The sequence below is a fragment of the Theobroma cacao genome, chromosome 2, assembly GCF_053813885.1.
Source record: "Theobroma cacao isolate CCN51 chromosome 2, ASM5381388v1, whole genome shotgun sequence".
In the NCBI taxonomy this organism is placed as follows: Eukaryota; Viridiplantae; Streptophyta; class Magnoliopsida; order Malvales; family Malvaceae; genus Theobroma; species Theobroma cacao.
In genome coordinates, this window is record NC_142640.1 from 49,351,405 (window position 1) to 49,365,462 (window position 14,058).

At 34.3% G+C, this 14,058-nt stretch overlaps 3 protein-coding genes across 3 annotated transcripts; 2 read left to right on the top strand and 1 right to left on the bottom strand.

The window, feature by feature from the left end:
• Nucleotides 1–578: 578 nt before the first annotated feature.
• SNAP30 (soluble N-ethylmaleimide-sensitive factor adaptor protein 30) lies at nt 579–3,536 on the top strand. The gene is made up of 6 exons (XM_007045860.3): nt 579–861; nt 1,109–1,668; nt 2,396–2,489; nt 2,639–2,769; nt 2,865–2,962; nt 3,280–3,536. The coding sequence occupies exons 2-6, from the start codon at nt 1,204–1,206 to the stop codon at nt 3,377–3,379; spliced, it is 888 nt and encodes a 295-aa protein (XP_007045922.3). The 5' UTR covers nt 579–861; nt 1,109–1,203; the 3' UTR covers nt 3,380–3,536.
• A 176-nt stretch (nt 3,537–3,712) lies between these two features.
• On the bottom strand, nt 3,713–6,836 carry LOC18610290 (putative inactive purple acid phosphatase 2). Its single transcript, XM_007045861.3, has 2 exons — nt 6,067–6,836; nt 3,713–5,339 (listed from the first exon to the last, which is right to left on the bottom strand). The coding sequence occupies exons 1-2, from the start codon at nt 6,745–6,747 to the stop codon at nt 4,062–4,064; spliced, it is 1,959 nt and encodes a 652-aa protein (XP_007045923.3). The 5' UTR covers nt 6,748–6,836; the 3' UTR covers nt 3,713–4,061.
• Nucleotides 6,837–11,867: 5,031 nt separating this feature from the next.
• CLE10 (CLAVATA3/ESR-RELATED 10) lies at nt 11,868–13,113 on the top strand. The gene has a single exon (XM_007045862.3). The coding sequence runs from the start codon at nt 12,064–12,066 to the stop codon at nt 12,406–12,408; it is 345 nt and encodes a 114-aa protein (XP_007045924.2). The 5' UTR covers nt 11,868–12,063; the 3' UTR covers nt 12,409–13,113.
• The last annotated feature ends 945 nt before the right edge of the window (nt 13,114–14,058 follow it).

Genomic DNA, 14,058 nt, shown 5'->3' on the forward strand with positions numbered 1-14,058 from the left:
CCTTTTCATTTGATTGAGAAAATCAACCAATAATTAAAGAGTGAATCAAATTATCATTCATTAGTGAGAATAAATTTTGTTATTCGAATCGAATTGCAACATTGGTCTTGATTTTTTTTATCATTATTAAAAAAAACAAAAACTATCATAATTAACAAATAGTAAAAATTTGTAAAAAAAGAATATTATTTTATTCGATATATAAAAAATTTGAATTTGAGGGTTCGACTATTCATAAATAATACGAAAATAATAAATTAGAATCAAATAAAAAAATGTTAGTACCTCTATTAAGACTAATCATCTTTTTTTTTTTCTGACCTACTGTAATTAAAAAATTATCTTATCTTTTATCTTTTTAAAGAAAATATTTTCTTAATGCAAAGATAATTGATATAATGGCTTAAAGGGTTGGGCCTGACACGGGCCAAATCAAAACCCAATCCCTGTCTCGAGGCTTGGGCTTGGTACGCTACACCATGTACGAACAAAATCTAAAATTAGAAAGGACAGAAAGGAAACAAAACCAATATTTTATACCAAAAAGCGAAAATGAAACAGAAATTCAAATTCCAACGGTTCTCAAGAGGGAGAGCTCCTGCAGTTTTGGAGGTTATTGCAAAGGTGGCTTGCTCTCCTTTTCCGGGGCGCCTCCCATCTGTTTGATCAAAGAGAGAGAGAGGATTACAAGACAACAAATAAACTATAATCAGAAATAAAAAGAAACCCTCTCCTTCTCGTACTTTTCCCCATTTCCTGATAACTTCCCTTTTGCACACAAACCCAAACTTTGCTCTTCCTTCTTGGGTTTGTGTATCAAGTTTTACTCTTCATTTTTGTTCAATTCGAAGTTTTTCTCAGGTACCCTTCCGTTAAATTTGCTTGAATTTGTTGTTTGCTTCTTTAGAAATTCTTTGAATGTGATATAGTCAAGTTATGGGTCCTTTCCTCTTTATTATTTGATCGTGTTCCTTTCAGACTTGGATGGCATTCCCCATAGTTAATCAGCAACTCATTGTTGTTAATTTATTATCTCAGTTTTCAATGCCATGTTTATTTGCCTCATTGTGTTAATGTTAATTGGAGGTTACAATCTCTTGTTTCTCAGGTACCATTTTGTCGAAGAATTGACTTTCAACGTGTACCTGTGGTTTCCTCTCTTGGATTTTAGATTCCTAAACAAGCAATTTTACACTTGACAAAATGTTTGGATTTATGAGACCTAGGCAGAAGTCAGTGGACCCACCAGCTGCTTCTGGTGGTTCCACCCCATTTGATTCTGACACTGAAGATAACAGGAATACTACTACACCTGCTAGAAGAGCTGCTTCTGAGCCTGTGCTATTGGTCCCAGATTTCAATGATGATGACCATGGAAGAAGAAAGCAAACTTCAGCATCCACTAGGCCATCACCGGCAAGAGATCGAGATAGGTACAAGAATGATTTCCGCGACTCTGGAGGATTACAGAACCAGACTATGGAAGACCTGGAGAACTATGCTGTTTACAAGGCTGAGGAGACAACAAGCACTGTTAATAACTGCTTGAAGATTGCTGAGAATATCAGAGAGGATGCTACGAGGACACTTGATACTTTGCATCAACAAGGAGAGCAAATTGAAAGGACCCATGCCATGGCTGTTGACATAGATAAGGATTTAAGTAAGGTCAGTTCTATAGTCTTGTATTTTGCTGCAAGTTTTGTACACAAGAGTCAGCATGAAGGGTAGAAGAAGAATCTGGAGAATATAGTTAAAATAATGGAAATTTTTGAACCTTTAAGCCTGTTTGTCAGGATCATTTTGGAAATTGAAATGACGCAAAGCTCTCTGATCTGCATTGAGATTTTATCATGGTCCGGATGTTAATCATTATTGGCCTCTTTAATTGCCGTTATACCAGATAAAATTTTTTTTTGATATGATGAAGGAGCATGTGTATCTGTTCGTGGTAGGGCTTTAAGTTAATGAAATTGTCTGAGACTTAACATAGAATTTCTATGGCTTAAGCATGTGTTTATGTACAGGAAAGTGTATACTTTTGATGCTTATAAGCTTAGCTATTCATACCTATAAGGCTGTAGGTAAACATGTTGCCTTATATCTTGGTCGATGGGTGATTGATACCTATAGTCTTCTGGTATTTGGATCATATGATGTTATTTGATTCTCTCATATGGAAGGGCAGTCGAGCACTAGATGCAATCAGACGATCAAAAGAGCCAGATTATTCATTGAAAATAACTTGTTATTGTAGTTTAGAAGTCGACTAGCACTTGATGTTCTAAGAGCTTTCATCCTTTTTACACTCAAACCCTCATTTACAATTCATACTGTTGTTTCTTGTGTACTACATTTCCTGTTAACCAGATTCTATAAACTTTGAAATTTTCAGGGTGAGAAGCTTTTGAATAGTCTGGGCGGCATGTTTTCTAAGCCTTGGAAGCCAAAGAAGACCCGAGAAATTGCAGGGCCTGTAGTCACCTCAGGTTTTCTTCATCTCACACAACTTCTTCAGTCCCTTCGTGTACTAATTTATTCAAACATTTTCCATTTATATGGAAGTTGTTAACTGAAATATGGGAATGTTTGAAAGGTAATTAGAATGATTGGTTGTTTATTGCATTGCTTTTGACAGCTAAGTCATCCAAGAAAAGTGAAAACCAGAAGGAGCAGAGAGAAAAGTTGGGTCTGGCTCCTGTACCTAAAGCTAAGCCAGGAAGTAAGACGCCTCCTCCTGAACCAACTAATGCCATACAGAAAGTTGAGGTTAGTCTCTATGATTGTTGAGCTGGGTGTATACTAATTTTTTTAGTAAAAATTCTGCAATTGGGCTATAAGATTAATTGGTGATCTAACACCAGCTTGAGAAGGCAAAGCAAGATGATGCACTCTCAGATCTAAGTAACATCTTGGGTGATCTCAAGGGCATGGCTGTGGAGATGGGATCTGAACTTGACAGGTCTGTTATCTCTCTCTCTTATCATGTCCAAGTACTAGTAAACTTCTGCACTGCTTTAATGGTTTTTAAATGCCTTTCGTATTGCTTGAAAGTCTGCATTTCAGGGTGGCCTTTTTCTTGGAGGGTTTCTCAGAATAATCAAAATAGAAATCTTAGGCATCTAAGTTGTGATAAAGCTAGGCATTTTTCTGACATTCCAGGGTTCATGCTTGTGTTTCTTTTGCGTGGTTACCTCACATACCCAGAACCAGATTAGGTCTTTCCACCCATTCTCAGTTACACTCTTATGTTTTGTGAAATGATTTGGTAAATTGCAGACAAAACAAAGCCCTTGATCATCTTCATGATGATGTGGATGAACTGAACTCTCGAGTGAAAGGTGCCAATCAGCGAGCACGTAATTTGCTTGCCAAGTGAAAGGTTACAGAGCTTTACCAAATTTTGCTTTCGATGCCTGTATTTAGCAGTCTTTAACTAACATTTTCTTTTTTTCCCATTTTTTCCCTCCTATTCGACCAAACATATGCCATTCCTAATTTACTCCATTGGTTTGAATGAAATAACACAAGGTTTTTCTTCAGTCTCCTTCACATATAATCTTCCATTTTGTATTTGCAATCTGTTGGTAGAAACCAAATTACGCCTCTCTCATATTACTTCTGAAAATTGCAATTCAGTTAACCACGAACGAAAAGTCATACATGTTACAATGAAGCGAAATATGTCATGGAATTCTTTAATTCACAACCATTGAGGAAAATGTATAATTTCTACCTGATATGAGATTCAGTATATACATAAATATTTGTCCTTAATTCGACACGACACTGAAAAAATAATACATGTTACAATAAAGTGAAGCATGTCATGGAGTGCTTTACTTCAGAACCATGAGAGAAATTTTGTATGATTACAAAGGTTTAAAGATGTGAAGTACTTTAAGGCACCGCACGGTGTATCCCAGCTTCTTATCCTTGTCAGAATAGCACGAGAGCATCATTGTGAACCACATAACTATGTGTCACTGCAAATAGGTTTGAAATCTAGAAGCTCACATCACCACATCTCCAGCCACTGAATGACGTTTAGCAAAATCTCTTCATGTCTCCTCACTTTTCACGAAAGTCCAGCTCCTTCCTGAGGCAGCTCGTTTCCTAGCATGTGAAACAAAACCAAAAACATAGCCCACAAAACCCCCAAGCACCAAGACACTACCACCCCAGACATAGTGTGAAAATGAGTACTCCATCGCCTCATCCTTAAGGACAGCACCAACTCTACCACTGTCACCATCACCACCATTAAGAACTTGTCCAGATGCTAAAATCTCAACCATGTCATGCACCTCCCCATCATGGTTTCCTACGAAAGAAAGTATAAGCTTCTCTTTTGTAGCAACTAATCTAGTGTACCCAAACTCACCCGTGCGGTACAAAGACCTCTTGGGTTGTGGGTAGACTGGGTCATGTGGATGGTCTGGTCTAGGTTCCCATGTTGGTTGCCAGTCTTGTCCTGCCATCCCAATCACAACATGGACCGGTAATGCCTCCCAGCTCTCTCCTTTTAACCCCATGCTTCCACATGTGAAGTTCTTCAGTGGACAAAACCTCTCGTATCGGTGAACATGGCCCCATAAAGCAAGGGTCACATTGTTTTTCACAAACAAAGGTTCCAAGTGCTCAAGCATTCTCTGCCTCAATGGGGCATCTCTACTTTCATAGCTTGTAGTGTACATTGGTCTATGCCCTTGAACTACAACAAAAGGGGTCTTTGTCCGATCAACTGACTCTAGATCATGCTTCAGAAAATTATATTGGCTGCTTCCAGGGAGGAAATTGGTTTCAGTTGACATGTACACAAAATGAACTGTCCCCATATCAAAAGAGTAGTAAAGGTTTTGGGTAGCTGGAGCACGGGTTCCAGTTGGTTCTGAAGAGTTGCCAGGCATATTAAATCTAAGGCTATAAGGCACCCCACATTCACCACCCCCATCTGTTCCATAAATTGAATTGGACCACTCAGGTCTCCAAGGCTGTGAAGGCCAATCATATTCATGATTACCAATACACACATGATATGGGACCTTGGAGGCAACAGGCTCAATTAGGTTGAAAAATTCATCCCACAACCAAGAGTAGCCTCTTGCATAGCTGATATCCCCAATATGGGAAACAAGAGCAGGCTTGTCACCAAGAGCTTCAAGGTCACGTAGGATCCACTTCATGGTTGATATGCTTTCATCTTGTGTACGACTAAAGGTTAAGTATGGTGTAGCAGTTCCCATGTCTCCAAATAGGAAGGCTAGTGTTTCCTTTGAACTCGCATCCCATGACACAAAACTGCGGGTTGTGCTCCAACCTTTGGAGTCGCTTCCAACCTATCACAAATAACATAGTTTTTCTTTCTTAGAAGGTGAAAAACAGAGTAATTCAAGTTATCATCTAAATTAACTGCTAAAGTTGAATCCAGAGTACACCATGACTTCAAGGAAAAGAATGGTTTTTCATTTTTGCTTAGTCCTAACAAGTAACAAGAATACAATATAATAGAAATTAACAAGATAAATATACAATTTTCGTTTCACATAGACAGATGAATCAACTTGAATGGATAATTTTATGCAACTGTCAAAGAAAATTATAGCCAACCACTTTTAGGCTGAGCAGTAACTAGCCACTTACTGAAATCATTGGTTCAAAGTTCAAATCTAGGCAACCCAACCCTACTCCTTCCTCATGATCAAAAGTAAAGGCTTATCTAAGCTACTAAAGGGCGAAGAAATGGAAAGAAAGCAATTTCATGGTAATGCTACAAAACAATGTAGCTCAACAGTAGGAGCTCAGCATTTTCCCACAACCATATCAAACAATATATTTAGCTATTGAAAATGAACTTTTTTGTTAGTTAGAACACAATCTAGTAGAACATTTCCAAATTTAGCAACAAATATGCCTGCTTTGTTATTTCCAAATGTAAAAGCCATGATTATCAATGCTATAATCAAGTAGAAAAATATGGTAACTGAGCAAAACCAGATTATACCATGATATTAATCTAAAAACAGCATTGACAATCCTTTAATCTCAAAAATAATTAAATTTTACCTGATAATAATATTTGATTCCACCCTTTAAACCCGACATGACAGCATCAAATATCCAACCAGGATCCCTCCACCCAACGCTCTCATTGGCTGGTGCATGACACATGTCTTCCCTCTCATACCTTCCCGCACGTGCCACCGCCACGTCACCTTCCCACTCTCCTTCCTTCTCCCCATACCTCATGTGCCTCTCCTCCGAATCCTCCGCAACGAACATCACCCGCATCTCCCCTTCCCGACCCGTCCACGCCAAGTGGATCTGCTCCGGCCCTCGACCCGACTCGAACCCCACCCTTTCCGATTCGGCCAACAGATGATCCGTGCCCGGGAGGGGATTATGATCCTGATCGTGACGGTCCGGGTTGACCTCGGATTCGGACCATCGGAAGATTCGGAAGGAGTAGTTGGAGCGGAGGGAGGTGAGGGGTAGAGAAATGGAGCCCGACCCAGATTCCCAAGTGGGGGAAGAGGAAAGGAACTTGTAACCGATAAAATTGTCGTGCGATGAATCGGGGGGCGAGTAGAGGCCGAGCCAGTCGAGTTTGGAAGGCGAGTCGATGCCAGACCATTGTATGAGAACATGGTCGCCGGATTTGGACAGGGTTTTGGGGGAGACAGTGAGGATGGGTTTGGATTGGGTTTGGGAGAAAAGCGAGAGGAGGAAGAACAAGAGCAGGACCATGGCGGACAGTGGATGAGAAACGATGAGGATTGCTGGAAGAAAAGAGACCGGCTGAAAGCATGGGCTTTGAATAGTGTTAAAGATAAAGCATACAGTATTGTTTTGGGGAGAATATTCTAATGTTTGGATATTTGCGTGGCATTTTTGCAATAATATTGTGAGTCTTGTATAAGATGTAGACTGCCGAGTTATCCATACTTTTTTATTTCATCAATTTTACCTTATTCTCCCAAAATAATATGCAGTAAGATAGAAAATATTTTTAAATGTTATCAATTTACTAGCATAAGAAACCAGTATACAATAATAATGAATCGAAATCAAAGTGCCACAAATGAAATGATTAATGAAAATTGAGATGGGAACTAGGTTGATTTTTCAAAAGTATTTACTTCTCGTGTTATTTTATCGAGAATAGTTATTAAGTATTTTGTATAAGTAAAAGATAAGAAAGAGGTTGGAGTTCTAACTAAAATTCTTTCGCTTAATAAATACGTTATTTGAATTGGAAGTGTGAGCATGTGACAATTGGTATAAGATTTTTTCAACTTTCATTGTGAGATTTCTTATAAAAGATATTAAAATCGAAGTAAGTTAAGATTAAGATAAGTCTTCAATGTAATAATGAGCGTTGTATAATTAAATGAAATAAAATGTCACGGATCTTATAATACTAAGAGATGGGACGAATTTTAAACTCATAAATAAAAGTCTTTCTCAATTGAATATATATAATTTTTGAACTAAAACTGTTGATACATGACATTGTCACCCACTAAAATCTTAGTGGAAAACAATTTAGAAGTTACAATTTCAAATAAAGATGATGTTGTTTTCATTGGCTACTTTCAATGGTAGATTTAGCTTTGGTTCGGGTTCATTTTTTTTCTAAGGCAGTGATACATATGAGGTAAGGTAGATATTAAAAAGTCACTTAGTCTCTGTAACGATCCAAGTCTAACTACTGACTCAGCAGCTTTTTGGGCCTAAACTAGGTGACCCTCAAAAGTTTAAGCTCAAGTTGCTAGTAGTGGTGGGTTTGGATTGTTATATAGGTCTTAACAATCACATTCATATCTGATGTGGGATGTTGGGTATTACAATCTCATCCACTCAAATCCTTGATGTCTTCATCAAGGCCACACATTACATTCATAGGACCAAGATCTCATCAGAGCAATGTGAAAGCTCACATCATAAAGACTTACATTAGATTGGCGTAAACTTTGAGTCTAAACCACGTGGCCCTCAAAAGCTTAAGTTCAAATTTCTAGTAGTTGTGGACTTTGATTCTTAAATAAGTCTTAAATAAGTCTTAACAATCACATTCACATCAGATGTGAGATGTTGGATATCATAATCTCATCCACTCAAATCATTGATGTCTTCATCAAGGTTACACATCACATCCACGGGATCAAGATCTCACCAGAGCAATGTGAAAGTTCACATCGGACTGGTGCAGACTCTGATACCATTTGTAACGACCCAAGTCCAACCACTGGTCCAGCAGCTTTTTGGGCCTAAACCACGTGACCCTCAAAAGTTCAAGTTCAAGTTGCTAGTAGTGGTGGGTTTAGATTGTTATATAGGTATTAACAATCACATTCACATCAGATATGGGATGTTGGATATTACAGTCTCTCTACATGTATGAGAGATAATTTTTTGTAAATAATGAGTGATAATATTAGAAGGAGACTAAACAGTGCTTAGCAAAAAAACAAATTAAAGATTGAAACTTTAAGGCAAAAGTATCGAAAATAGATTAAATAAAGTATAAAAGAATTGCAAGATAGAGAAAGTTTACCAATTTATAATGATTTGGTCTTCATCTAAATTAGGCCTACTACCTCTTCACAAGTAAATTACTTGTTTAAGCTTAAAGTAAAACGAAGTTAGATCTTATAATTTACTTTTAGCTTGGTAATTTACTTGTTTTTCCAATTGTCATTATGATTATTATTATTATTATTAAGGTAAAATATTTTTAATTTTTTAAATTTTGATTGAAATTATATGAAAGTTCATTAGTTTTTACTCCATCCAAAAAAATATTTTCTGCTTGACACTTAGGTGTAGCCGTTAGTTAACCGTTAATGTTTCCATCAATTTGATGACGTGGTAATAGTAAAAAGATAATTTTAGCATTAATTAATGTTTAAAATTACTATTGTATAATTTTATTAATTAAAGACAAATCTTTTCAAAAAAAATTAATTAAAGAAAAAAAAACCTCACTAAATAGGGAGCACCGAAGCTCCCCTAGGGAGGCCCATGCTCCCTTAAGAAGCCTTGATCGGGCTCCCCTCCCTTGGGAGCTCTGGTTGGTAGGGATGGCAATGAGATTCTATTATAGGGTACCTGAGGATATCCGACCTGATTATATAAGATTAGAGTATCCTATAACCGGGTTTGGGAAGGGTTTGGATACCACCCCTTGGTTACTCGTTATCCAAATCCGATTACCATTTATAAATATTTTATTATTATTTTAATAATTAAATTAAAAATATATATTTTTTACCAATTTTACAAGCAATTCTTTTTATTAAAAACTAACAAACATATCAAAAATATGGTTACTCTAATTATTAATATGATGACATTAATATATTTAAATTAAAAATTATTAAATTATTAATCATGTTTAAATAATATGAATAAAATATCATATTATAAAAGAATATAATTATATATATATATATATGTATACACTTTTAACATAAATATATTTACTTTCTGTTTTATGTTTTAACATTACAAAAATTATGACTTATAAAATTATTAATTATAATATATATATATATATATCATTATTTATAAAAACTTATAACATATATATTTAAAGAAAGCTTTTGATATTATAATAGTTTTGGAACCTAACTATTTTTTTTAATTTCATGAAATTAAGGACAAATCCATATAGTTAATTAAATTAATTCATGAAACTATTATTATTAATTAACTTGTAATGTCTTTCAATATATATAGTTTATATATTGTGTTAATTTATAAGAAATATAATTACTATTATATATATACTAAAATATTTTTAGTATATATATACTTTAAATATAAACATATTTACTTTTTATTTTGTGTTAACATTATAAAATTATAACTTATAAAATTATTAATTATAATATATATAATTTTGTTTATATAAACTTATAATTTATAAACCTAAAGAGAAGTTATGAGATTAGAATAGTTCTGAAATATAATTATTTTTTTTAATTTCATGAAATTAAGAACAAACTCGTATAATTAATTAAATTAATTCATGGAACTATAATTATTAATTAATTTGTAATATCTTTTAATATATATACTTTATATATATATTAAGTTCATTTAGAAGGAATATAATTACAATTATATATATATATATATATATATATATATATATATATATATATGAGCATGTGTGTAAATATATATGTACTTTAAATATAAATATATTTATTTTTTATTTTGTATTAATATTACAAAAATTATAACTTATAAAAGTATTAATTATAATATATATACTTTTGTTTATATAAACTTATAATATATAAATCTAAAGGGAAGTTGTGAGATTAGAATAGTTTGGAAACTTAGTTATTTTTTTTAATTTCTTGTAATTAAGGACAAACCTATATAATTAATTAAATTAATTAATGAAACTATGATTATTAATTGACTTGTAATGTCTTTTAATATATATACTTTATATATATTGGGTTCATTTATAAGAAATATAATTATTATTATATATATTAAAATACTTTTAGTATATATATACATTTTAAATATAAATATATTTACCTTATATTTTGTGTTAACATTACAAAAACTATAACTAATAAATTTATTAATTATGTTATAGATATTTGTTTTTGATTATTTATATTTAAATTTTATTATTTGTGTGTTTGAATTAATTTAATTATTAGTAAATTATATGGAATATATAAGAGAAATATTATTGTATATGGATACGGATTCAGATTCGGATAATTGGGTATCCATGACTAGTATTTTAATAATTTTTTTATATAATCGAGTTTTTAAACAGATTAGAGTAATTATCGAGTTGTGGGGATGTATTAGGGTTAAGGTTAAGGTAGTAATTTTAAAAATATTCAAGCATTTAATAAGGTTTTGATAGTTTATTTTTATAGGGTTCAGGTTCGGGTAGCTCAAAATTAACAAGTACCCTACCCGTTGACATCCCTACCGATCAGTGCTCCCTTTTTTTTGGAGAGTCAGTGTTTTTTTTAATTTTTTTTTTAAAAAATATAATAATAAATTTTAAAATTAATAAAAAAAATATTTTAATTTTTTTAAACTTTTGTTAACGGTGTAGGCATTTTTTGGACAAATTGTTTATTTCAAAAATTGATAAATTCGTTCGGAATTTCGATTAAAACTTAAGGAGGACATTTTATCCTTATTATTATTATTATGCATCAAATATTTCCAGTTAAATTACTGTTAGTTCCAGCAGACTGATCAAACATCCTAACAGTTCTGCCATCAAACTTACCCAAATGTTCATATGGGGGAGTAGAAAGATAAAACTGGGGGAGGGGTTTGCAGAAGGATATATGAAAAGACAGGAGTGGACAATGAATGAAAAGTTCAGACCCTGTTGGCGCCATGTTTCTTCTTCCAACCCATTGATTTCAATTAACATTTATTACTTTGTTTGCTCGAACGACTAATTAACATAGCGGGTGTACCTCCCACCCCAATTTATCTCTGCAGCACCAAAGACCTCGGATATTGTCAGCACCAGGCTTGAACGTGGAGTTAAAACTATCAGGGAACTTAACATGATTCATCAATGTCATACAAAAACCTGTCTGATAGTTTACTGTTTTACAGGGTTTCTAGAATGAGGGGGGGGAGTGGAGGGTAAAAACATGGAGAAAAGGACTTGGCCACAGCTTGGTACCAGTTAAGGACTTTGCAAGGGTTGAATAAGTTAGTAGATTCACAGGGGGGTTCAGAAATTGTGCGGTATCTCAGTTTGGGTAACCGTACACATACAAGAATACGTGACTAATTTGATGAGAAATAATGAAATTTGCCCCCACTCCCCTCCCCTCCCCTCCCCTCCCTCCCTTATCTAGCTTGTTTTCCCTGGTCAATTATATCTTTTCATGTGCGTCTTGCTTTGCATTAAAGCCCTCCCTCCCATCACCATCTTTCCTTCTCTCATCTCACTTCCGCTGTCGACAATCAGGTTTTATCTCTCTTCCGGCCTCCCATTCCCATATCTCACGAAACCGAAGAAGGAAAACAACAAGAACCAACGCCGCCCCGATGACTTGTTACCGCCTTTTGATCTTTATATTTCTCCTCCTCCTCCTCCTCAAACCCTGCACCCCAACTTTGCCGCGGACCTCTCCAAGAAACCGCTTGAACCACCAGGTCCACCGCCACAAGGCCGCCAACTACTACCGTTCTTGTGATTCTTTCTCCCGTACACAGCAACGGTCTCTTTGTTTTCAGCTTCAAAGAATCCACAAAATCCAGCCTAATTTCTTGCCATCATCATTTCCGCAGCCAATACCACCACCGCCACCATCCGAACTCAATGAAATCGATCCAAGATACGGTGTGGAGAAGAGACTTGTCCCCTCAGGGCCCAACCCTCTTCACAACTGATCCTAGCTCCACTCATCATCCCTCTCATTCACCACCGCTTTGTCCATACACCATCTTTTCTACCTAGTAACCTATATTCTCCCCAAGATTTTGCCTTTCTTTGCAATTCTTGTTGCCTTTCCTGCATGGAGCTTCACACGCAGCTGCCCTTTTTTTTTTCATTCTCATTTCCTCCATTGGATAGCGATGGGAAAACAGAAGATGTCAATTCAGCGGCAGCCAGCAGTTATTGCCAAGGAAAAGAACCCAGGCGGCGGCGCCTAGGCTGCTGTGATCGATGCTCAGATTTAGTAATATTATTAGACATTAGCTAATTTCTTGTTCTGTCTTTCACTGTTCTCGTTACAAGACGATTGCCATTTCCGTACTTGTTTTTGGATTTCTATCCTATATATTTTGGGGGGACCAAGGCAGCAAAAACAAGCAAGGAAATGGCGTACCGTTGCTTTTGTTTTAGTTAGTATATGGTTCAAATGAAGGGGAAGGATCGAAGGATAGGGGGGGAGTTGGGATTCAAGAGAAACCCATGAGTTTCATTAATGGACCTTGGAACTACGAAGGAGATAATATTGGTAGCCGTCGGACAAGATGACCTCTCTTTTTGTGGAGTATAGCTTTGGTAATAAATACCTTGATGCTGTCATGTGTTTGTATAACTTGCTTCAATCTATTACTTATATCTATGCTTTTTAATTTTTCTTGCTAGGGGTTTAATTATATACATTTTTCTTGTGAATATTTGTCTTTTCATTTTCTTTTTTCATTCTTCTTGGTTGAATTAGCTATATATCTAATTAAATATTATATTTTTTAAATAAATTTCATCTATTCTTCCCGTGGTTTTAATTTTTTTTGTTTTCTTTAAATTGAAAATTCTCGTGGTTTCAATTTTTTTCATATAACATTTTATTATTTTTTTTCTGATTAGCATATCGTGGATAATTTATATTTAAGTTGTTAATTTTACCTAATAAAATTATAAAATACTCTTTTAAATGTGAACAAACAAGTTAATTTTGAATTAAAATATTTTAATAATTTTATTAAATAAAATTAACCATTTACCTTTCGTGAAATCAGAAATTATTCCCAAAATATTAATCGAGAAAAAAATGATATTCACATGTTGGTAATTATAAAAAAAAACCACAAGGTATTATATAAAAAAAAATTTGACATGCCGAACAATCTTCTAATCTTACACTCTTTAAATTGGTAAGGCTTTTTATCAATTCAGTTACTTAACCAAGCAATTTTAGGAATTAGGCCTTTTACTATAAGTAGGCTGAATTGATTTATTAGGCTGGGGGTAATGGCTAGAAAAAGTTTCATTAAGAAAAATTTATGAATTAATTAAAGAATTATTGTACTACTTTCTTCTAACACGCAAATTAATTAGAGAATCAATTAATGTAATTAAGAAAATTATCTTAGTAATTTTAATTTTCATCTTTTATTAAACAAAATATATGAAACACTATAAAAAAAGAGAAAAAATAAATGTGGAAAGCAAGTGTTTTTTCCATTTCCAAATAGCCATGCACTTAATGCAGTACCGAGAATTTTGGTACAAAGAAAAAAAATAGTTAAAGTTCATAATTTAATGTTAAAAACAATAAAAATAACTGATATAAAAATTAAAATAATATA